The sequence below is a fragment of the Durio zibethinus genome, chromosome 23 (assembly GCF_047325235.1).
Source record: "Durio zibethinus cultivar Kanyao isolate XHJ-2024 chromosome 23, ASM4732523v1, whole genome shotgun sequence".
NCBI classification, from domain to species: Eukaryota; Viridiplantae; Streptophyta; class Magnoliopsida; order Malvales; family Malvaceae; genus Durio; species Durio zibethinus.
In genome coordinates, this window is record NC_143184.1 from 2,683,935 (window position 1) to 2,707,516 (window position 23,582).

Here is a 23,582-nt window from a genome sequence, read left to right on the forward strand (position 1 = left end):
CTTCTTCAGGATGCCTGCAGGGTTTTGTTTCTGAAAACTCCCTTAAAAGGCGACTGCATTTTCAATCCAATAACAATAACACCCATTTTCAAAGTAGTAATATATAAAACGAAATGGTGAGTCCAGGCTGAGCCGTGGCATTTTAACACCCGGCTCTCCTGTATGTTCGATCAGCTGCAATAAGAGATTCACAGATATGAAAATACAACAAAATAACAGTATGAAGATATGTGATACGCTGATAAGAGTATAATGATATTTCGGATACATTAGATTTCTATACTGTACAAAGATAACTTGATACATATTTTATTCCTTCATGATCAGAGAAAACTTGTAAATGCAGTCAGCAAATTCAGCAGGGAAAAAAAATACATTACACCTTCAAAATGTCCTATACAAAGATATACCCATTGTTTTAACAGAGGGGAAGGAGGGGTGGCTTTCTAGCCGGTAAAACCAACGATGCTTAAACACGAGGCCCAATCACTTGTCTGCATTGATTCCAAAGATCCGGACCTTGTGCATGTTGGGGAACTTGGCAACGACAAGCACAATCACTGCAAGTGTATTCAAAAAGAGCATAGGATGTTGGTAGTCGGTTGTATGAGAGGCTATCAAGTACCTGTCAGAAAACAAAAATGGTGACTAAATGTCTGACTTCAGCAAATAAATCCAACTAGAATAAAAACAGCAAATTTTCTACGGCAAAACAAGAAGACCATGAATTATGCATGAACTCATGTCAAGGTGGTTCCTAAAAGCAGCACGAGAATCAAGGATGAAAAGCTGTTGCTATTATCTATCCAAATATAGTCGATGTCCAGTTTGTAGGGCAATTAATTAGACTTGTCTGAGGAAACCGCATTGCGCAAGTCTGCACCAAATTGAACAGAGTCTGCAATCTTAATCTCCTGGATCCCATAGCAAAACTAAAATCTAATTGCAGGATAGAGGTTCTTCTCTTTTTGTCTTTTCAATACCAAACAATCTATTCACACACACACAGAGGGTGGGAGATTTAAACCTATTACCTCGAAGGCCTTGGCCATTCCATTTACCTATGGACCAAGTTTCCAATTTATCTTGAGTATTGAAATAAATTCCAAGAAAAAGTGCTGATAAACCATTTAAATAAGGCAGGATTTTCTTGATGAATGTCTTATAAAAAAAAAAAGCATCACAAGTAGTATTAGTCTAAACAATGATGCAAAAATTAGCACCAATCTTAGTGTCAAGGGCTAATATACGGATGACGGGGAGAAAAAATTACTAAAAACAACCAGTTGACATCAGTGCATAAAATTATTGTTATTAACATTCAATTATGGGAAAAAAAAAAAGAAAAGGCTGAATAATCAACATTTAATGATTGAGAATGATCAAGCGCATACACATAATTTACAGATATACAACACAAAATAATAGAATAAGCTCATCAGCAAGTTACAGAAAAGTTGTAAAATATCATATGAGAAGTCTTACAGCACAACAGGTACAACAGTCAGAAACTTTCTGTTACGTGTAAGCTGCTTTCCATTGTCTATCTGCTCCCACCAAGTCAAGCCATTGTAAATCCCTTGATCTTCAGCAAATGGGGTTCCCTTCTTCCAGTGAAAGAAGTGGTATGTGACCTGAAAATATGACCAATACCAAAATGTTGGTTCAGATAACTGTTAAGCATATTGGTCAGGTTCTGGAACTGAATATAAAAAGTGAAAGAATAAGTAAATAAGAGCGTCACCAGAAAAAAGAAGCATAAGATCTGCTAGATTAAACTACCATGAGGATTTTAAACACAGAAATTAATTAGTCATCATTCATCCATTGTCATTATTAAAAAACTTCAATTGATTAAAAAGATGCTGACTTTCTAATAAGTTAATGTAGAATAGAAAATGAACCAGCAGATAAAGCACTTCACAAACAGACATATACAGATGAATAAGAAAGTCCAAAAATACTAGTATCGGTCAAATATTTAGCCAAGCTGCCAAACTGTTCAACCTGGACAAAGTTTGCATTAGCAAAAGCATAATTTATGGTGTAGAGACATGTGGAAATGCGTAGGAACCAAGAACTTGAATATATGCCACCCTATATCTCAACTCAAAACAGATTCTCAGAGAATGATCCATCTGATGCTCATCAAATATCCCCAAACACTACATCACTAGATAGGATTCAGTTCCCAAAAATGTGCAGGCAGCAAAACAAGGCAAAGTTCAATCTTTAAACAATTGCTCTATGACAAGTAAGACACAAAATGATAAAAATGATGCAGCGATTCAGAATTACAGTCTCATCACAGCTTAAAACAAAAATAAATCAACTAACGACAAAAGAACCAAAGGAAATTGCAACAACATATCCCGTTTTATATTATTAAGAAACATAAAGTATAAAAAAAGGGGGAAACAAACACCCTTCAAAACCTTCAAAACAACCCATACAAAGCCAATTTCAACAAGAATAAAATCCAAAAAGAAAAAGGGGATTTTGCATGCATAAAAAGAAACCCAATTGAACATTCAATACAATAAGAAAATTAAAGAAAAAAAAAAAGAAAACGTACGAGGAAATGGGAGAGATTGACGATGGTCCAAGCCATGCCAGGAGAGCAACCGAAGATGGAGAGAAAAAGAAGCCACGAGAAGAAGAGGATTAGAATATAGGTAGTCCATACTCCAGGGTACATAAACCACTCCGTGTTCCGATTCAGATCCGCCGGTGGCACCGCTTTCACATACAGATTCGCCATTTATTTTCAATACCCACCAAATACCAGACTTCCCCTTTCTCAAGCAACCCTGTCCTTTTGGATTTGATCGATTTATATAAAAAATAGTTGAAAGACTTTGCTTCTTTGGGTATTTGATTTATTCAGGAATCTGAAAGGCAAAAAACCCCGAGACCCCTCAAGAGCTTCCTTTTTGTAGAAGACGACGATGAAGGAAGAATAAAAGGATGGCGTGGCAACAATGACTGTGATCTCTACCCCCCAAAATGAACGACTTACGTCGAGTTTTTATTTTCCTTCTTCCTTTGGAATAGGTAACCACTGAAATTTGTTGTAGCTGCTACCCTATTTATTTATGTTAAGAATGTCCCCTCCATGGCTACATCTATTTTCTGTGGTTTAGTTTATTACTTTGAATTTGTTTTCTTTTATGACCATTATTTGGGACAATTCCATTTTTTTTTTAAAGAATGGAAATGATGATTACATATTACATTACAAAGCAAGAGTCTGTCTGATCCCAAAATTTGTAGCTGTGTGTCTAAGAATATATCATTTTGAATACAATGTTAGATGGGCATAAATTTTGACCAATTTTAGTTTTCCATGTGATTACTGAAGGGAAAAAAAAATTAGTATCTATTTGGCTGCAACCAAAAGAGGGAGCATTTAATTATTAGCCAAAAGATTCACCTTCTAACTATTTCTAAAATTCTTTGACTAATTTTGGGATAAGGCTCTTTCCTCACAAATCTCATTTTCCACGAATGATTAGTTATTGGTGCGGGATTTTTTTTTTTTTTTTGTTAATTTTATGAACAAATTTTAAACTTTAATAAAATATTTAAGTTTTAAAAATTTTTAATATAATATCTAAATTATATTAATTAATGTAATATTTAATTTTAATGTGATTAATTTTAAATAATAATTGATGACAAATAAATAATCTTCTAATAAAAAATAATGAAGTAATATCAATATCGGTATTCATTATGTCAAGCTCTTTTAACTAATAGTAATTTCTTATTTGATAAGTTGATATGTTTGGGCTCAACTTCAGCCCACGGATTTTACAGTTAAAAGTTGCAATGGAGCCAGTTTAGATGTTCATCGCTCAGGACCACTAGGCTCAAGCTGACCCAGTGATCTCATTACTTAATTGTTCGTTCGTTCGTTCGTTCGTTCCGACAACAACGTTATGGCCCATAACGTTGATGCAGTTGCTTGAGCTTGGAAAATATAGAAGATGTGGCAGGTGGTCAGTGGGCTTATTAGAATAATAATAGAGGAGGAAGCCTCCTTGAACTTACATGGGAGAGGAGTGGATTACTTATGAAATTTCGCCATAGTGTTTCCTCAAATTTTCTGATGTCAAATTCCTGAAGAATGGACCACACTTTATATCTCGTCTTATAATTGATTGCTTTATCCCCAATACCATCAACGTAATTTCAATTTAAAATGCCTAAGTATGAAAGATACTAGAATCAATATATATATGTTAGGAAAACATTATTTGCACACTTTTATACACCTCATACTCACCTTAGGTATGAAAGAATAAATAACAAGCAACCACTGTCACTGGCTTCATTAATCTTTAGTTCAAGTTCTTTCTGAATACAACACAATTTAAACAGCTAGAAAGTAGTCTAAAAAAATGATAAAAGTCATGAGCAGAGAGAGACTTGGAGGAGAGAATCACATTATGAGTTCAATCAAGATCTCAGCTAATGATTTATTGTGCTGGAAAATGAAGTATGTACCCAGCAGCATCCCATGCACAAGAAATTCACATCATGTCACAATGTCACAAGTTGTCTGTTAGAAGCCTCATTTTCTTCTGCTGCTTCATCATGATGCCCCGCCCAGCCTTGGTTCACAGCCAAATCCTCGACCGCCACCTTGGTCACATCACTTCGAACACCTATATCTGTTGCAAACCTGCTCATGCAGTACATCCCAGCTGTAACTGTTGCTACACCTACAGGACTTGGCATCAACAACTTTAGCGGAGAAGAAAGAAGAGCGGCCAAGGGGGCACCAATAATAGAAGAGGCCTGACCACTTCTTCCAACCCCTAGATTGTCCATAATCAGAAGACCGGTTTTGCAATACAGTGCAAAGTCCTCACAGTTATTCTGGAATATGTCATAATTTCCAAATCCATTTTGAAGAAGATACATGGCCCGATGGATAACCATTTCAGGAGGGTCAGACACTGCTGTGGTGCATGTGCCTCCACGCACTTTGGCAAGGAAAACGGATGGGGTCACCCCATATTCGAAGCAGTAGAGAGATCCATTTCGAAGGAAGCAATCCAGACATGAGAGTACTACCCCACTGTTTGGCTGCCGGAAGCCACAATCAGGAAAAGTTGGACAAGATGATCCGGGGGATATAGGATCATATAGATCAGAAGATGTCTCAATGCTGGAATCTAAGTTACGTTCAGGTCTAAAATGAACCACCTTGCTTCCACCAACAAAGATACCTACATGATTTGACATTCAACAAGTGCATGCATAATATTGAGCTTAATTTATTCAACCATGTGCATACAAGGAACTGCTTTAGTAAACATCTCACAACCTCATCTATTGTCTAAGTACTGTTTTCATCAATGTAATATATCCTTGAAAAGTTTGAAGATACCTCTAAACTACGTGGAACAAAGCCATAAGGTATTAAGTTAGAATAACAAACTTTTGGCCAAAAAAAAAATGGTCGAATAACAAACTGATCATAAACTTGATAAAGAAAGGATTTATGCAAGGATTGGGTAACTGAGGATTTTGACCATGGAATCATAATTATATTTGCTTACTAATTCATAATAACCTGGAAATCGAACAAGATTGCTTCAGTCTTACAAATATAGGAATAAGAAGCAAGAACCATAGATATCCTTAGGAATCCTAACAATCAGATTACGGCAGTAATCCTACAAAGTGAAGAAATCTTGAGAAAGATGATACGACTCCTCAAAACATAATTCAGTTGATGAAGCCGTAAGTTCAGTCTTAAACCACCAACAAATGAATAACTGGGGAGTCCACAAATATCAGCTAAATTTCAAGTTTTAAGTCGTTAACCTATGGGGCAAATAGAATGGCCCTAAAACTTTATGGCTAAAGGGATCATTATTGGGATTAAAATGACAATGCTACTTCTGAACAACAAGAGAGGAGAGAGTGAAACACATCTAATATTTTTCAAATAGCTGCACCATTTAGGATTCTGGCTGTGGGCTAGTGGCAGAGACAGATTGTCCTCATGACTTTGCAAGCTAAGAACTGTAGACTTTTCCAAAGTGCTAGTAAATGAACCTCTTCATACTGACATGACATTATTTGATTATCCTCAACGCCACTATCAAGCAACTACTTGATCTCTGTAAAAATTACTTTCTACAGAAGACTTTACAATAGCTAATTCGACCATAGCCAAATCTTGATTCAAAAGAAAAAGTCAAAAAAAGATGAACTGCCAATGATAACATTCCAGCAGCTTAAGAAAGAGACCACCTATGAATGGTGAAATTTTAAACCACCATTATATATCTTCAACTGCTAAGAACTCCATTCACCAGATTTAAAAAGGGATTAAAGTTTTTTATTTACTCCATTTACCTTAAATATTATCGATCTGCACCATTACTTGTAGGAAAAGAAAAAAAATCAACTTAGAACACCTCCAACAGACAGAAATCAGAATATGTCAATTCCTAGACATCCAAAGAACAGCCAATGACGAGGAAAGGTATCCTAATTAATAAGACCATTTTCAGTTTCAGAACTTTTGAAGCAAATTTCACATATGCAAGAAAAAAAAGAGAAATGAGTAACTTTTTCCAGCACGTTACGAAGACACGGGAATTATATTGGCACAAAAATGGTCAAAAAGACCCATAAACAAGGCTTGCAAGAGGGAATCGCCGCAAATTATCAAACATTATTCAAATTTACAACAAAGAGAAGGTAAATTGAAGCAGGCAAAATGGTGGAACAAAATAAGAAAATGAAACCCAGAAACCGAGATAAATGCACAAATCACAATGAAAAAAGTTTCCATTTTTTTTTTTGTTTTTAAAAGGAAAGAAGAAAACCATAATTTCCGAAGTCCAAATTCAAGTCAAAGGAGAGAGCAGATACCATGGTGAGAATAGGCGAAAACAGCTCTGTAAGTATAAATATGATCTCCTGGTTTGATCTCATTTTTCTCTACTCTGTTTGTAAGCAGACCCATTTTTCACCCTTTTAACTCTTTCGCCTGCCTCCCCTTCTCCTTCTTCTGCTCTGCTTCTTTGCCTCGGATAATGTAGCTCTGCTTTGGTAAAGCAAAACACAGCTTATGGTAGACCCGACATAATTAAGCCTTTGTATTCTTAGTAGCGTGGCTTAATCTTATTGGCTGACCGAGTCGTTCCCTCAACAACGGTTGCTAAATTGACCATACATCGGTGCCTTTGGATTTATTTGTTTTTTCTTTTTAAAAAGTCACCATCATTGTTCTTGTAATGGGAATATACAAATGATCATTGATGATGAACAAATTCTCTTGCTTTTTCCTTTTTTCTTTCCCTTTCCTTTCCTCTCTTGACTAAGAAAGGGTAAGTTTGGAATTTAAATCCACCACCATGAGGCAGAGGAAGTTTATCAAGCTTAGGATTTTAAGCATGTTTAAGGGCCCAAGACAATGAAAAGATAAAGGGTTGCCGTTACCCAGGGAAAAAGGCAAGGAAACAACGAAGTAAAGGGCTTTGGGTTCCTTCCTACATTAGGAAGTTTCCTTCATTCCTTGCCTTTCTATGCGTTTATATGTAAACCTGAACAGCATTTGGAAGAATATATAAATATATATGACACAAATAATGCTTTTATTAACCTTACATTTTGAATGCTCAATGAAGCAATTCATCTTCTAGCAATCCTTTTATAAATATTGTACAATAATAATATTTATAATGCGACAAAGAAGTAGATCATCTAAAACTTAAAAAAAACTAGCTATGGATTGTGGTAAAGAATGACAAGTTTCTATTTATAATATAACATCTCTAGAGTGTAGAATATAATTAGTAGAGGCTCCCATTGTAGATTGCTGAATCAAATTCTGGGTTTTTCTCTAACATTCTTCTCAATTCTCTGGCGCATGTGGCATCTTTGGCAAGTAACAATGCAAAGCCCCCACCACCAGCTCCCACAAGCTTGTAGCCAGAGCAGAAGCGATCAGCGAATGCAAAAGTTCATCAACATATTCACTGCTGCAGTAAGGATCAAGTTCTTGATGCAACCTCCAAGCCTCCAACATTATCTCCCCTAGCTTATCTACATCACAGTTCATTAAAGCTTCCCTCCCGATCTTAGCTAATTCAGCAAGTCGCTTGATACTGGATATAAGAAGGTTCTCTCGTCTAAGGTACCAAAGGAATACCTTTTGTAGGACCTGATGTGCAAGTCGAACCTTCGCGATAATGATAGAATAACATTTAAGTTAAAATCTATCAGAAATTAAGTCATAAGTAGTAATTAGAACATAAATGATAAAATGATCATCAGGTTTGAAGATGCAAGAATATATGAAGGCAAAATAAAACTGCAAGGAAGGCTTAATTACTTACTTGACCTGTAAACACCACAAGCAACCGCTGCTGCAATTCTGAAATCAATTGAGGAGATGCCACAAGTGGGAAGACTTGGACTCGCAATAGTATTCCAGGGTAGCTTGCAGTAAATTTAATCCCAGGATACAAACCTCCTATCTGATCCTGCCAACCACCACCAGTTCCCATGAGCTGCTCGAGTATCAAAACAAGTCTGGCAACATTTTCATTGCTATCATCACCATTGATAATCTGGATAAGTCCTTTCACAACAGCAGCGGCTAAGATACTCGAAGTTCCCAGGCCACTGCCACAAGGTACATTAGCCCATGTCTGTATTCGCAAGCCATTAGATACTAGAATGTTTTCATGAATAGTTCCAGTCACCAGAAGTGCAGATTTGACAAGCCTAAAAGGATCATTGCCATCAAAGGGAGGAGTGATCGAAGGAAGCTCTTCAATATGTAACTCATTTCCAGAATGATCACTAATTTACACTCTGCTTGACTTTTTTGTCTCTACAGTAGTGCCAATTGGAAGAGAACCTTCCAAGCTCACTGCCATATTCAGAACACAGCCAGCACGCTCTAAGCTCCATGGAGGAGTATCGTTCCAGCCACCAACGAAATCTACTGGAACTGGTAACTCAACTTTTACTATTCTTGAACAAAAAGATTGATCCATGGAGCAATCATGATTATTGTTCTCACAGGCTGAAGCAGACTTGCTGGCAGAGGAGTCCATGAGATCTTCTAAAGGGGGGAGAAAACAATTACTAAACCAAGGTGAAAGATCAATGGAATTAGATGTGAAATTCAGAAATAAAGCAAGCATCTCAACAGAAAAAGAAAATTGAGAAATACAGAAGCAAATTTACAAAGATTTGAGTGATGGTTTAGAGTCGTATTTAACAACTTTAGTTATTTAAAAACATTTCCCAAATAATATCTAAGGCAAATGCACTTGATTAGACCTCTAAAATCATATCTAACTGCTGATGCAGTTTCATCAGCAACTGCAGCCCAAACTTTGTGCTCTAACTCACATGCTTTCATTTCCTCTCCACATGCTCGAAGAAGATCAACTTGCACCTGATATGCCCGGCTTTTGGGAAGAATCTTTGAACTTTGTTCAATAAGTTTGGGACAAAGGGCTAGGAAGTCCTTGCATATTTTGACTCCGTCAATCTCTTTTTGTAAAATTTCTTCACATAACTGACATAAGTTGCGCCCAAGCATGCCATAGTTAATGCAAGCCTTAGCAATTCCAGCTGCAAGATCTGCTTGATGATTACTGGAGCCAATGCATATTTTTGAGAAGTCAATTGATCTATGCAACTCCTCCAAACTGACACGCTGTGAGTTTCTCCACAAGGGAAGAAAGTATTGGTTTTTTACATCACTCAAGCCCATCAACCACATTCCAACACTAAGCATCTCAAAGTAAGAACGAATGGGAAATAATTTTGCATTCCACAAGCACTTTTCCTGACTGCCAGTTGAGCTCCACAGGTCGTTTTCCTGAACACCTAAATCATACATGACCTTCTCCCAGGGTTTCCCACAAAATGTCCCATACTTAGCAAGTGGATATTTTGGGTTATCATGGATGCCACAAAATACGATTACTCTTTCAGTACATCCTACCAAGGGAACCTCCCGAAGACAATGACGATCAGGAAGCATGAACTTAACTGAATTATCTATCTTCCTATCACTGGCCTCTGGAACATTGATACCAACAACTATAGACTGGGAACCAATCTGTATTCCACTTGAAATGTTTGAGTCATATATTAGAGAATCTTCACCAATTGAGACACCATCTGCAATTTTGCAAGAAAGAACAACAGCAGATGCTGCAATATCTGACATGGTGGTTGCTGGTATGGAACATAGGTGTCTTCGACCTAAAAGTGCTGAATCAGCTGTACTAAGATGATCCAAAACTTCGCTTGAAGTTCCAAAATGTAGAAACAACCAATCATCTGTAGTGGAAAAATGATAAGGAATAACAAGAATAAACCAAACCACATAAATATTAACAAAATGATAACTATATAGCATGGTTTTGATGCTTTAAAACAAAGTTTATTGTTTAACATACAGGCACAATAGCTGAGCATCCTTTGTTTTCCCAATTTGCTAACCAATGCTTCACCCAAGGGGCAATGTCGTAACCAGTCATGTTTTGTAGGTACCCAAGCTGCCACAAGATCTTCATACAAACTCATCTGCATAAGTACAAGGATGTGTTAAAAGCTTGAAACTGTTAGAATTACATGAAGTTTAAGACTTTCTAATGCTACATATAAAATTGAATAAATATTGTTTTCTTTATCAAAGGATATAGAAGTTTTCATAATTCAATACATTCAATATTTACCACAAAATTAGGTACCAATATAAGAATTAGTAGCTTGCCTCCCTTTTGCTATTCAGAAGCTCTGAAATCAATGGTTGGCAAGAACAAGCAAGCTTGACAAGCTCCACCCATGCATTGCCTCTAACAGCTATTATTCCAGTGTCAAGCAATGCTCGACCATCATCTAGTATTGCTTCATTCTTAACAAGCTCCTCTACACTAGGTTTCTGAAGGAGGTTTTCAACTAAACTGACTGTGTAACTTTCCTCAAGGATCTCATTTTTAGATGTCACAATGACACCATGGTTAGCAGCTATATCAAGAGTTATAGGCACAGAGATAATGCTAGATGCGTCGGGTGGAAGAATCAAAGTGGAGGCATCAAAACATGGGAGAACATCTCCTGTCATAGTAAATATTCCACCTGTCCAAGATAAAACCAAAAAAATGGTATATAAACACAAAATTTGTAAAGAAAGGATTACTACTTAAAAAAAAAAAGGTGTTTTTTAATGCGTTTTGCAATCTAAAATCTTACATTTCTCAAAACTGTTGTTTACTTTTGTACCCAAAGGAACACTTATTTATTTCCGGAGATAAAAAAAAAAAAAGAAAAAAAGGCATACTTTGAAAGAGCAACCAACTTGTTTGCTCAACTTTTACCTTTTAGCAAGTGTAAAGTTTAACTGAAAAGAACCAGTAAAACCAACAATTAAAAGCAGAGACTAACAGTGAGGATTTTCCAGAATTTCATAGTATTTGAAATTTTCTCTGAAATTCACCTTCAGTTTTAAGAGCTTGTCGGGCACAAGAAGCAATTGCAAGAATATGATCGAAAAGCAACGGGACGGGACCATCAGGGTCATAATTAGCCAAGTAAGGAAGCGGCGAGAACCCCCATTGGATTCGCCCATGGAACCCTTTTAGAATCCCCACCAGCGTGAAGCAATAAAATATGCTTTTTACCCATCAAACTAACCGCACTATCTCCACAACTCCCTCCATTTTCAAATGGAATAACTTTCTCGTAATGTTGAGGGAGGGCGTAAATTGCATTAAGTGTGGCAGCTCCAGATCCGATCCGTTGACCTTGCGGGTCGGGCACGGCGAGAGTGACAGTGGAAGAAGCGATTCGACCCATTCGCTTGGCCCGTTTGAGTTGCCAGTCATACAATTGGGCTTGTTCGGGGCTAGCTGCTGTTAGCACGAATGGCGTCCCATGTTGGAACCCTAGTGGGATGGCGCACCGACAACCTTAAATGGTACCATGATTTTCGGAGGATGGCGGTTAAGTCGGCTTTCCTTTTGGTTCTCAAGAATACTGTATCCGGGTTTGGTTCCATTAGATATCGGGGGGAATTAGAGTGTTCCAAGAGATTGAAAGAGTGGAAGAAGTGATGTGAACGTGGAACGAATAAAGATTAACTGGACTAACCATAACTGTCTTGTTTTTATTAAAGACAAGAAGAAGAGTGGGAGGTTGGGGTAAAGATCGGGTGGCTTTCTGGTCCACCATGCTCCTTCCTTCCTCTGCTGTCAGATCTAATTTTTGATTGCCTTGACAAACAAAATGGAAAAAGGGGAAGTTAAGGTGAACAGAAAAAGTAACGTTGGCGTCGCCCGGACTCGAACCGGAGACCTTCAGTGTGTTAGACTGACGTGATAACCAACTACACCACGACACCGTGTTTGTGTCAATGAAAATCTAATCTAATCTAATATTTATAGTATACTCAAAATTATTTATACAGCATAATATCTTTTATTATATATAATATAATTTTAACAAAAAAAGACCAAGTAGAGCTTACTCATATTATATAAAAATGCAGAAGCTAATAAGAAAATTATTATTATTATTATTTTTTAAGGAATTTGGATCAAAGAGAGTTGATTCCTCATGGATTCTAAAAAACAGGATCTCATAGTGACAGCCAAACTGATAGCCACCGGCCCACGAGCGCTTGAAATAGACAGCTTAAAACAGTGCGGTTTAAGGCAAGACAAAATCCAGGCCGTTGCAAACGGGCGGGCAGTTAGCTAGTTACCTACGAAGACTAAATTAAAAAAACAAATCAGAGCAGGCGGCGCCATGAAACATCATGCTGTCAGTCGCAGAATTTAATAATAATAAAAAAACAACTCCCAAAAAAATATAATTGAGAAATCGAGGAAGCGCTAACGTTGTACCACACAAATACACGATAAGAAAAAGTCTAAACGTTAGTATAAGCTTTCCTTGAATTCAATCCGTACAAGTGCTTGTTCAAAGCTTGTCTTTCGGATTTCCATAATATCTTTATCCACGCCAACAGCTGTCTCTCATGTCTCAACCGCTTTTCCTTTTCCCCCATTTTAGCCACAATCACCGTTTCTTTACTTTTTTTTTTTTCTTCCTTCCATATCCGTTTGAAAAGAAAAAAGAAATCCCCAATCGCACTCTTCCTATCTTTTTGTTTGTTTTTTTTTTTGTTTTCTGAAAGAGAATTTGTTTTTGAGAAACAAAATGCTATTGGAGAAGCTGGGTTTGGTGTAAAGAAATGAGGGGGTTGCGAGATAAGGCATTTGGGGTTATGAATTGTAAACACGGTTCATTGCCTCGAAACCACGTCGCTGTTGCCGTGCTCGAATGCCGATTCCGTTCGCGGTCGGCATTCGATTCTTTCTCCATTGCCTCCGAAGCCTTCTCTGAGCAGCATCAGCAACAACAAGAACGCCGTCGTTTCCTTCACATCCTGGTCCTTTTAACGGCCATTGCTTTGATTGTTTAGTACCAATCTCTCTTCACCCTCTGCACACCCCTTCTAAGAAAAAAAAGTGAAAAAATTTAAAATTTTGAAAAAAAAAAGAAATACAATTTTTTCCTTTTCTTTTCGGTAGCTATTTGGTTCTTATCAGGAATGAATTCTGGGTTAGAATTGGTAATGCCAGCGAATGATGGAATGTTTTATACTTCTAAAGCAGAACCCGATTTCGTAGAAAGAGATCCTACGGGTCGTTACATTCGGGTATGGATCTATTTTTACGTTATTCCAATATTATTTTATTCACAAATGCAATAGTTTAAAAAAGATAAAGTTGAATTTTTTTTTATGTAAAATGTTTGACATTTAAGACAAAGATTTGGAAGCTATCGCCAGAAGTTAGTAGTGGAATGTTTTTAAGAAATGTTAATGTTTATTTAATTTTTTTTCTTTTTATATTACAGTCAGATGAAGTCTTGGGCAAGGGTGCATTTAAGACAGTGTATGGTTCCTAATCTTCTATGGTCTTAGGAACAACTTGGATACTGTTTTAAGGATTGTTTACCCTAAGGCTTTTGTTTGCAATGTTGCAGTTATAGGGCATTTGATGAAGTTGATGGAATAGAAGTTGCCTGGAACCAAGTAAGGATCGATGATGTCTTGCGGTCGCCAGAAGATTTGGAAAAACTGTATTCTGAAGTTCATCTCTTGAGATCATTGAAAAATGAAAACATCATCAAGTTGTACAATTCATGGGTGGATGACAAGAAGAAAACTGTTAACATGATCACTGAGCTATTCACGTCTGGGAGTTTAAGGATGTATGCACTTGTTGATTGTTTTCTTTTTGTTCTTTCTGTTCAATCCTGTTCTGTATGAAGTAATTTTATATCTTTTTGTTATTAGATATCGAAAGAAGCATAGAAACGTTGATATGAAGGCCATAAAGAACTGGGCAAGGCAGATTCTTCGAGGCCTAGTGTATCTTCACAGTCGTGCCCCCCCTATTATTCATAGGGATTTAAAGTGTGATAATATTTTTGTTAATGGGAATAATGGAGAAATTAAAATTGGTGACCTTGGCTTGGCAATTGTCATGCAGCAGCCAACTGCTCGGAGTGTTATTGGTAAGAGATAGTTATTGTCAAAATGCTGCAGTAGATTTAACCAAGTTAATCTTTAATTTTCCTTTTATATCAGGTACCCCTGAATTTATGGCTCCAGAGCTCTATGAGGAGGAATATAATGAACTGATAGATGTATACTCTTTTGGAATGTGTATGTTAGAGATGGTTACTTTCGAGTATCCATATAACGAATGCAAAAATCCAGCACAGATCTATAAGAAAGTTATATCTGTAAGTACATCATGCAACTGCTTGTTATCACATTATGAACAGGGAATTTTTTTTTATTTATTTTGGACTTGGTTTTTGAATTTTTGTGAACTTCTGTTTTTTTATCTCGGTGAATTTCATTCAGGGCATTAAACCTGCTTCCCTGGGTAAGGTGGTTGATCCACAAATAAAGGAATTCATTGAGAAATGTCTGGTACCAGCATCTGAGAGAGCGTCAGCTAAGGAGCTCTTGGAGGATCCATTTCTTAAAGTAGAGAACCCAAAGGAACCAATCCGACTTCCCCTGCAACTACCCAACCCAAGTTCAAAAGCAATACACGTACCTGCGTCAGGGCCTTCTTCCATGGACATAGATACTGACTATAAGCAGCTTTCTATAAGCACATGCACTGGAAGCAATAGTGAGAGTCCTCAGTGTCCTGTTTTGGAGTTCCAGAGGATGCATAAGAACAATGAATTCAGGTTGAGAGGGAAAAAGGATGATGATAACTCAGTTTCATTGACCTTGCGAATTGCTGATTCTTGCGGTAAGTGCTTGGAGTACCTTCAAACATTGAGCTGATTCCTGATCAAAGTATAATAACACAGAAGTTAACTGCTATTTCGCAGGTAGAGTCAGAAACATACATTTTCTCTTTTACCTTGATAGCGATACGGCACTCTCAGTTGCTGCTGAGATGGTTGAACAACTAGACTTAACAGACCATGATGTTGCCTTCATAGCTGAGTTTATCGATTACTTGATAATGAAACTTCTACCTGGTTGGAAGCCCTCCTCTGATTATCCATTGAGTGGAACTGCAGGTCCATGTGGTGAGTTTTCAGTTTTTGGAAGCTGCAAAACCTCAATACCCTGCCCGCCGGATGCATTTCCAGCTAGTGATCCTACAGCGGTGGTTGCGAAAGAAAGTGTCTCTGCACTAAATACAAGCCTCCAAGAAGGTGTCATACAAGCCCGAGATGGTTTCAATAATGAGTATCTTTCTTCTTTAGAAGATCAAGAGTCACAAGCATCAGTCATTTCCGATATACTGGTTGAGGAGATTTCTACTAAGAATGCTAAGTCGTCTGAGGCTGCTGACTCAAAAATAAAAGGAATCTGTAAAGATTTAGGTGGATATATATCTGAGCAAGACCTTCAGGATACTTGTTATGATGAATGCAACTCAAGAAGAAATGATAGCAGTACAGAAGAGTGCATACCAGTTAATGAATTTTTGAAGACTTCAGGGTTCTCTTTCACCGATTTAGTTATGAGCTTGCCAAGTAGCTGCTCATCCCAGTATACAGTGGACAAAGATCTAGATGTTGAACTAAAATTGGAGCTTGATGCAGTTGAGGCACAGTATCAACATTGGTTTCAAGAGCTTTCCAGGATGAGAGAGGAAGCATTGGAGGCTATTAAAAAGAGATGGATGGCAAAGAAAAAGTTGGCTGTTCAGTGATAAGGAACATGAACAATTTTCTTCTTACTATTCTGTTTTCATTGTTGTTTATCTTGTCGTTTTTCCCCCTTTAAGAATTGTGATGTCATCAACTTAAACCTCTTGCATTGGATGCGGCTCTTTTTTGACAGTCGTGATCCTTCTTGATCAAAATTTATGTTTATTTAGTGATAATTATAGCAACAAGTTATTTTGCTTGTTGAGATGCCATGGGTTTGTCACCCCAGTGTTGTTTCTAGTTAATCGTATGGGATTTTGACCCTCCATTGTACCAAAAAAAAAAAAAAAAAAAAAGCGAGCAGCATGTTCTTCAATGGCGGACTGCATGATAGGGCCAAGGCTATACTATAGAAAAAAATGTGGAAATATTATTTAGTCACGACAATAATGTTTCTAAAGATTTTCGGGTAAATTTTACTTATGATTTTTTATTATTTCTTCATTTTGGTCTTTTTTTTTTTTTTTTGTAAGTTGAATTGATAATCTCTTCAATGATCATAATCAGTATTCATGTAAACTTGCTTGGTAGTGTTTCTCAATCTGAATTCCAAAAGTTATGAAACCGCTTGATTTTCAATGTTAACCAATGAGTTAGGGAAGGTGTTATGATAGGAGTCATGAATTTTACATCAGTAGTATATTAAAATTGATTTTCGTATATAAGTGATTAAATCGCTTACAACTTGAAAAATATTTTTTTGTGAGATAAAACTATAAGATATAACAGAATCAAAGCGGACAATACTTCATAAATTAATATGAATTCTGACATTTTGTATCAAAATTAGTTTTGGTATACTAACGATGTATCACAAAAAATAATAAATTCTCGTTGAAATGAAAAAAAATATCATAATTTTTTAAAAAAATCATGAACATCACATCAACTGTATATTAAAATTTATCTTAAAATATAAGTATTCAAATCACCTTTTAATATATGAAGGATGATAGATCTTTAATAAAATAGGAATGATCTCATCATCTTAATAAAAGATCATAAATTCCATGTCAGTTGTTATAAGATATCCACATTACCTTCAATTTGTATCAATTTATATATAAGGTATTCACACTATCGGATCTTTTTTATGGTTGATGCGAACCTTAGACACAGAGGATGCCATGTGCAAAACGTTATTGATGATCCTAAGGACTGTCAAGTAATGACCGGTCCATACCATAACCAATGTTTACTGCTCTGATTGTGGAGTGTGAAATGTTTAATGTTTACTGCTCTGATTGTGCAGTGTGATTATGACCGGTCTCCATGCTATAACCAATATTTACCGCTCTGATTGTGGAGTGTGAAATGTTTACTGCTCTGATTGTGGAGTGTGATTGGGTTCGAGGTATATAAAAGTTTAAGAGGAAATAGAGAAGTTAATGGAAGGCAAAATTGCAGAAATTTAAGATTGCCAAGGTGCTTTGTTGCTTTTTAAAATGGGTAAAACTAAAATCAATTTAATTAACATTTTAGATGATTAACTGCCACAAAATCATGGGAACAACTCTCACCAAAAAAAATGGAAATAATATACCTTAAAAAAGCTTTGATGTCTGCAGTACAAGGGGAGGCATGTCCCAGGAGACGGACTCATCACGCACCTATAAACGTATATTTATAAGGTATGAACCCATTTTATAATTGCCTTGACATGCCAACTACACTGGGCTTTGCCAAGATTCGAGAAACCGGAGAAAAGAAATAAGAAACTTCCTTCGGCTTTTTTTACCTTCCCACTTTAATGTCTTTGTATTAATGGAGAATGATCCTTGGGGTTGGGCCCCGTGTTTCATTAAAAAAATTTCTTTCCAAACGGCAATCACATAATCGATGTGTGATGAGGGCGACATTGACGACAATTCCTATCAAATATATTACAAATCTTAGTGACATACAACGAAAGCCTATTTTAATGAATACAAAAATACGTAGAAAGTACTAGTATATCTTTTCTTAAACGGCATGAAGATTAAAAAAACAAAATACCCAAAAAAAAAAAAAACAATTGAGGGGAACCAAAAGAAATACAACTGTAATTTTATTAGCAGGAAGAGCCAAGAACCATCAGGGATTCAATAAGAAGAGAAACACCAAGGAATGAGCATAACAGCGAGGACAATAACACATGGTAGTTCGACGCTGTATGTCTAAAAAATATATATTATTTTTAATTATTATATTATAATTTATCAATCATATTTTAAAATTAGATGAGATTTATCAAATTTTATATAAAATTCATATTTATAAATATTAAATTTTTATATAGTTTTTTATTATGATTAAATAATTATAATATTATAATAAAAAATAATGTTTTTTAAAAGTAAAGAAAGCTAGGATTGGGCGAGGTGTAGAAATCTTCTTGTTTCGTTACGAAGAAGTGAAAAATTGGACGGCAGATATCATGGACAATAGAGCTGACAACACATTGAAAGAAACGAAGTCTATGTCTAATTTAAGAGGGAGATAGGGAATAGGAACCTTCATAGAAAGCCAGCACCGGACAATTTAAGCAATTCCCTTCTGCCAAAAGGATTACGTCTATCCACCGAATCCCTTATCGCTCCTACATCTGCACCTTCCTAGAAACTGTTAGATTGAGAAAATAAAAATAAATAATATAAACCCATCCAAAAAAAAAAACAATATATATAGTAATACCAATTAGGAATAAATATAAAGCGGTTATACTTACACTTTACACCACCATAAAATAGAAAAAATAAAATCTTCACATCATAATGAATCGAACCGTCCATTTTAATAGAAGATGATCTTAGAGACTTGATTATTACACTCCTTTTGGGCAAAATGGATTCTGGTGTCACATCATCCCATCGAATGGTGTGAAAGCTAGAGAAAGTGATGAAACTTTGCATGCTCGTAAAGGCTTCGCTAGTTCTTATATAACCCGCTCCATTGGTGCAAAGTCCACAGTGCGCAATCCTTGTCCCTCAATATTGTTTTTTCTGTTTTTGTTAGACCACTCGAGGAGAAAAAAAGGTTCTCATGGAAAACAAGGGAATTAACGGAAGAACTACGACAACAACAAGATGCGAGTACGAGGATTTGTTACCTGTGATGGCCGAAAAACTCGACGTGGAAGCTTTTGTGTCTGAATTATGTGGAGGGTTTCGGCTTCTAGCCGACCAGGAAAAAGGGTTGATAACGCCTGAGAGTCTGAGGAGAAATTCAGCACTTCTAGGGACGGAAGGGATGAGCAAAGAGGAAGCAGAAGGGATGGTTAGAGAAGGTGATCTTGATGGAGATGGGGCACTTAACCAGACTGAGTTCTGCATCCTGATGGTGAGACTTAGTCCTGGAATGATGGAGGATGCTGAGACCTGGCTTCAGAAGGCGATTGATCAGGAACTAAGCAAATCCTCGTCTTGATTTTTTTTTTTTAACTGTATTTGTATTTGGCGCATTACATTTATCATATTGTACTGCAAGGTTTTATTATTAATTAAAATGATTATGACTTATGATCCAGTTGATGATCTGGGTAGGGAACATGCACGCTGAGTTATTAGTGGGTATTGGGTAAAGAAAAAGCCAAACTTCTTACCACATATTAACTTGCAGCTGAAAAACATCAGACTGAATACGGAATTCAAATTTGCAGGCAGGTCTCCTAAAAGCCCTGTTTTTTAGCATTAGCTATTTTGTGACTCTTCGGCGTCTACAAAATAGACCAAAAAGTTGTCCAGCCTGGTCAAATGAAATGATCTCTGATAGACAACCATGCGTTTCATAAATTCAAATAAAAGGGTAACCTTCCATGGTTCCCTTCCTCGGTTCCCTTCCTCTACGATGATTTCTCTATCCTGATATTTGAAAATAGTTTAAAGTCATGAAAGAAAATCATATATCAACTAAATTGCAATAGAAGATATTAAAGGGGAAGAAAATCGTGCAAACATCACATTTTTATCGAAACAGCAATCTATATTAACACGAATAAAAGGTTCTCCAGTGCGTACCAAAATGATCAGCCGCTAAAACCCCAACTAAGACTGAAAATTACAACCGAGTGTTAATTGTAGTTTAACTTTAACAATCTCCCAACTTATAGACTTTAAGTACAACAGGAAAGAGAAGGAAAATGCTAATTCATCATTCTAGGAGACGCAGAGAGCCACAAAATACTTAAGGACCCATGTGTTGAACAATTTTTCCCCATTAATCTGACAGCCATTTATGACCTTCGAGCAGGTGATCGGCTGCAAATTCAATGAACAATAAGGATGTAATTATTTACGGAAAATAAATAAATAATTTGAAACATGCCATAATAGGCTCGCAAAACAAACTTGAAAAACAGAGATTAAAAAAAAAAAAAAAAACCAGCAACCAACAATGAATGGCTTTAATCACTACCTTCGGTATCTGCCATACTCTGGACTCCAGTGCCTCCCATACTCAGGACTCTTGCGCCTGTCATAAGCAGGACCATTATAGCGATCATAAACAGGACTGTGAGCCCTACCATAATCAGGACTTGGTCGCCTTCGATATGCAGGACTTGGGGACCTCCCATATGGACTCTCACCACGTCTACCATATCGGTCATCCCTCTCATCATCATCCCTTAAAGCATATTCAACAGACACAACTCTGTCCAGTAATTTGCTGCAAAGGCACAACATAATACCTTAGAAGCAATACCATCTTACCATGAAATCAATAAAAAAGAGTATATTTCTACCTCCTTTGTGTAGCCTCGAGGGCTTTGGTAGCATCCTCTTGTGTTGCAAACTGCACAAATGCAAAGTTTCGCCTAATGCGAACATGAAGAACCTTCCCATATGGCTCAAAGTGCCGTAGTATATCTCGTTCCCTTGTTCGAATTGGATCAAAGTTGATAACAAACAAGGTTTTGGTGGGCCTCTGATTAGTTATTGACCTAGAACTATCACGATGCCGACCACGTTCACCCTGACAATAAATTATACATCTTAAAATCAGAAATTATTGCTTCCATACCCATTAAAACCCAAAACCAGCAACTCTAGAAATGAGTAACTCAGAAAGAACAAAAACACACCTTAGCCCACTCCACGGACAGTCGCCGCCGGTCATAACCAAAGGGGATATTATCAAGTCCACGAATAGCATCTTCACCATCACGTTCATCCTCAAAATAAACAAAAGCAAACCCTGCAATATAAACTCATATCAGAGGAAGAAATGACAGTTTGTACCATTGGTGTTATACCCACACAACTAGTGGTAGATCAGCCAAATCACAGGATTTCTTTTCCCTGCAAGAACTAAGAAAAATATACGACACCTGCATATATGTGAAGGAAGGGCTGATGCACATAAGGATGTAGAAGCGTTGCATGATGAACTAAATCAAGATAGTGGCATGTTAAAGGTTAAAAGCCAAGTTTTCAGGTCTGAGACATTGCAAAGCATGCTTCGCCATTCAGACAGCAGTTCAGAAATGGAAGGAAGGCATGGCATGACAGAATTCAGTGATCCTCTATAATCGGTGGTAGTGGCATGACATGATAATTTGAAAAGTCCACACCAGCCATTGAGGAGGGTGAGTAACATAATCGATTGAAGAAAATGCAGGATGATGCCATCTGTGAGTGGCAGGAGAGCAGGCAGGCAGGAATATTTCCATTGCAATAGAAGTTTTTTGCACAAAGTTGGCGAGCCCAGATAGAAGCTCATTTTCCCTTAGTAGAAGTTCCTGCGTCAAAACAAACACTTAATATGGAGGTTTTCTCCAGAAAAACTGAAAACCTGCGGGTCCCATTTTAATTTCTTCCTGGATTGTGTAATCAGATATACAGACCCCAGCAGATGCTGCATATCTGACATCCAATTCCAAAACAAGGTAACGGCCCATTTAACAATTTCCATTCATTCAAAAATCAGTGCCACATGCATCCTCGAGCCAGGATATAGGCAGGACTACTACTGAAAAATCAGTCCTAACATCCTCCTCATTATACTCACAGTTAAGACATTATTAACGAAACGATATGAGACGGGTTAACAAGATGCTCAGCTGGCAGGCAAAAAGGCAAAGCACAAAACTAGCAAATGAGCTGTTCTCATTTACAAATGAACAAAAGAAAAAAGATTAATGATATGTTAGCCACCTGAAGGGAGAAGAAATCCAAAAGCGTAACTACACCAGTGTATTAGTTATAAGAGAAACTCCATTGGAGTTAAATCGGAAAAAGAATTGATGAGACACCAGCATTTCCAAATGATCCAGATTCCAGAACGGTTTCAAAAACAATGAAATTAAATCCTCTTTATCAATTAAAATAAGGAAAGGATATATGTACCACACTCAACCAACTATCAAAAAAAATGTAAAAGGGACCGTGCACCCCACCAAAATAATAAAATCCGTTTGATTCAGAAAGGCTTCAAGTCAGTCAGGGCCCGATATAATATAACATAAAAGCAATACCAATTAGCTAATAGCACTGAACTATAGTCCAAACAGGACACATTCATTGTTTTTAAGTCATTGGAATAGATATTTTACCAGATTTCATGTCAACTCGTTCGATCCTCCCGTACTTTGAAAATAACCGTTCCAGCTCTGACTGCCGAGTTTCGTACTCGAAGTTCCCAACGAAAACAGGCCTCATTTGCCCCCCAAAAGTGTTAGCACCTTTGTCCCCAACTGAAACCTAAATCAAAGCAAAAAACAGAAAAGAAAATTATAAAACCCTAGAACAAACAAAAAACAAAAAGAATTCACTAGTATTAACATACAATGGACAACGTTTAATTACGTTTTCCTTCGTTTGCTTGGGAACCAAACAGACGAGACAAGATGTTTCAAGAAAAAAGTAAGGAAAGTGCCTTGCGAAGTTGCGATTAAACCTCAATCTAAAACCCTAGAAGAGGGAGGAAGCGTGTTTGGAAAATAGGATATTGAAAGTTAAGATGAAGTAAATAACTAACAAGGGCGTAAATTCTACTTATACTAGTCTCAAAGAAAGCCCTAAAAGAGTCAAAGAGTCAACGCTGGCTTGGTCTATTTTGGCCGTTTGATTATTACTCCATCCAGCGTAACACAATATTCGTTGGAATGTAAAGAGCGTAGCTTGATAAGTAAACTCAGGGCGGGCCAAAATGGGTTGTTTCGGCCCGACAAAGAAATAGCCTCTTCTCAATACGGAATCAGACTTGGCCCATCTGAATGTGGATCATTGGGCCCAAAGCTGAGAAGCGACGCTGAACAAAATGGACCAAACCATTTCTCCTCTTTTCTTTTCTTTTTTTTTTTTAACTCAAGGAGGATTTAAATTTTTTTGTTAGACAAATCTAAAAAA

At 36.9% G+C, this 23,582-nt stretch overlaps 4 protein-coding genes, 1 non-coding gene and 2 pseudogenes across 17 annotated transcripts; 2 read left to right on the plus strand and 5 right to left on the minus strand.

Moving 5' to 3' along the window:
* Positions 1-242: 242 nt before the first annotated feature.
* On the minus strand, positions 243-3,141 carry LOC111313966 (uncharacterized). The gene is made up of 3 exons (XM_022914886.2): positions 2,576-3,141; positions 1,486-1,634; positions 243-625 (listed from the first exon to the last, which is right to left on the minus strand). Exons 1-3 carry the CDS (start codon positions 2,759-2,761, stop codon positions 487-489), a joined length of 474 nt encoding a protein of 157 aa, XP_022770621.1. The 5' UTR covers positions 2,762-3,141; the 3' UTR covers positions 243-486.
* Positions 3,142-4,308: 1,167 nt separating this feature from the next.
* On the minus strand, positions 4,309-7,536 carry LOC111313344 (protein LEAD-SENSITIVE 1-like). Its single transcript, XM_022914008.2, has 2 exons — positions 6,898-7,536; positions 4,309-5,237 (listed from the first exon to the last, which is right to left on the minus strand). Exons 1-2 carry the CDS (start codon positions 6,989-6,991, stop codon positions 4,546-4,548), a joined length of 786 nt encoding a protein of 261 aa, XP_022769743.2. The 5' UTR covers positions 6,992-7,536; the 3' UTR covers positions 4,309-4,545.
* A 69-nt stretch (positions 7,537-7,605) lies between these two features.
* On the minus strand, positions 7,606-12,382 carry LOC111313967 (bifunctional fucokinase/GDP-fucose pyrophosphorylase-like; annotated as a pseudogene). Its single transcript, XR_016332501.1, has 6 exons — positions 11,495-12,382; positions 10,772-11,136; positions 10,455-10,581; positions 9,322-10,335; positions 8,367-9,100; positions 7,606-8,209 (listed from the first exon to the last, which is right to left on the minus strand). The product of XR_016332501.1 is annotated as a bifunctional fucokinase/GDP-fucose pyrophosphorylase-like (transcript).
* Positions 12,324-12,397, minus strand: TRNAV-AAC (transfer RNA valine (anticodon AAC)). The gene has a single exon. It is a non-coding gene; the product is annotated as a tRNA-Val (tRNA).
* A 134-nt stretch (positions 12,398-12,531) lies between these two features.
* LOC111313345 (serine/threonine-protein kinase WNK8-like) lies at positions 12,532-16,433 on the plus strand. Its single transcript, XM_022914009.2, has 7 exons — positions 12,532-13,720; positions 13,921-13,958; positions 14,050-14,277; positions 14,363-14,583; positions 14,657-14,814; positions 14,939-15,341; positions 15,424-16,433. Exons 1-7 carry the CDS (start codon positions 13,613-13,615, stop codon positions 16,257-16,259), a joined length of 1,992 nt encoding a protein of 663 aa, XP_022769744.2. The 5' UTR covers positions 12,532-13,612; the 3' UTR covers positions 16,260-16,433.
* Positions 16,434-17,773: 1,340 nt separating this feature from the next.
* LOC111313968 (serine/arginine-rich splicing factor RS31-like) lies at positions 17,774-23,200 on the minus strand. Of its 12 annotated transcripts, none has more exons than XR_016332401.1 (11): positions 23,020-23,200; positions 22,787-22,934; positions 21,317-21,429; positions 20,978-21,207; positions 20,650-20,901; positions 20,253-20,492; positions 19,838-20,096; positions 19,346-19,715; positions 18,965-19,215; positions 18,751-18,858; positions 17,774-18,128 (listed from the first exon to the last, which is right to left on the minus strand). XR_016332401.1 is itself a non-coding variant. In XM_022914888.2 (6 exons), the coding sequence occupies exons 2-6, from the start codon at positions 22,890-22,892 to the stop codon at positions 20,468-20,470; spliced, it is 726 nt and encodes a 241-aa protein (XP_022770623.2). In that variant the 5' UTR covers positions 22,893-22,934; positions 23,040-23,200; the 3' UTR covers positions 20,197-20,467. The 12 variants fall into 12 exon arrangements, 2 of the variants coding, with proteins under 2 accessions (XP_022770623.2, XP_022770624.2); XR_016332400.1 differs by having other exon boundaries at positions 18,965-19,238; XR_016332397.1 differs by having other exon boundaries at positions 17,774-17,867; positions 17,996-18,128; positions 18,965-19,715.
* LOC111313969 (calcium-binding protein KIC pseudogene) lies at positions 19,279-19,761 on the plus strand (annotated as a pseudogene).
* Positions 23,201-23,582: the final 382 nt, after the last annotated feature.

Excerpts from the sequence above, each read along its gene's own strand:
- LOC111313966 (XM_022914886.2), bottom strand. The coding sequence starts at position 2,761 with ATGGCGAATCTGTATGTGAAAGCGGTGCCACCGGCGGATCTGAATCGG. Across the intron at positions 1,635-2,575 it reads TCAATCTCTCCCATTTCCTC|GTCACATACCACTTCTTTCA; the intron begins GTACGTTTTCTT and ends TCATATTTTCAG. Across the intron at positions 626-1,485 it reads ACTGTTGTACCTGTTGTGCT|GTACTTGATAGCCTCTCATA; the intron begins GTAAGACTTCTC and ends GTTTTCTGACAG.
- LOC111313344 (XM_022914008.2), bottom strand. The coding sequence starts at position 6,991 with ATGGGTCTGCTTACAAACAGAGTAGAGAAAAATGAGATCAAACCAGGA. Across the intron at positions 5,238-6,897 it reads TTTCGCCTATTCTCACCATG|GTATCTTTGTTGGTGGAAGC; the intron begins GTATCTGCTCTC and ends CAAATCATGTAG.
- LOC111313345 (XM_022914009.2), top strand. The coding sequence starts at position 13,613 with ATGAATTCTGGGTTAGAATTGGTAATGCCAGCGAATGATGGAATGTTT. Across the intron at positions 13,721-13,920 it reads CTACGGGTCGTTACATTCGG|TCAGATGAAGTCTTGGGCAA; the intron begins GTATGGATCTAT and ends TTTATATTACAG. Across the intron at positions 15,342-15,423 it reads GCGAATTGCTGATTCTTGCG|GTAGAGTCAGAAACATACAT; the intron begins GTAAGTGCTTGG and ends GCTATTTCGCAG.
- LOC111313968 (XM_022914888.2), bottom strand. The coding sequence starts at position 22,892 with ATGAGGCCTGTTTTCGTTGGGAACTTCGAGTACGAAACTCGGCAGTCA. Across the intron at positions 21,430-22,786 it reads ACGAGTTGACATGAAATCTG|GGTTTGCTTTTGTTTATTTT; the intron begins GTAAAATATCTA and ends TTTATATTGCAG. Across the intron at positions 20,902-20,977 it reads CTCGAGGCTACACAAAGGAG|CAAATTACTGGACAGAGTTG; the intron begins GTAGAAATATAC and ends GTGCCTTTGCAG.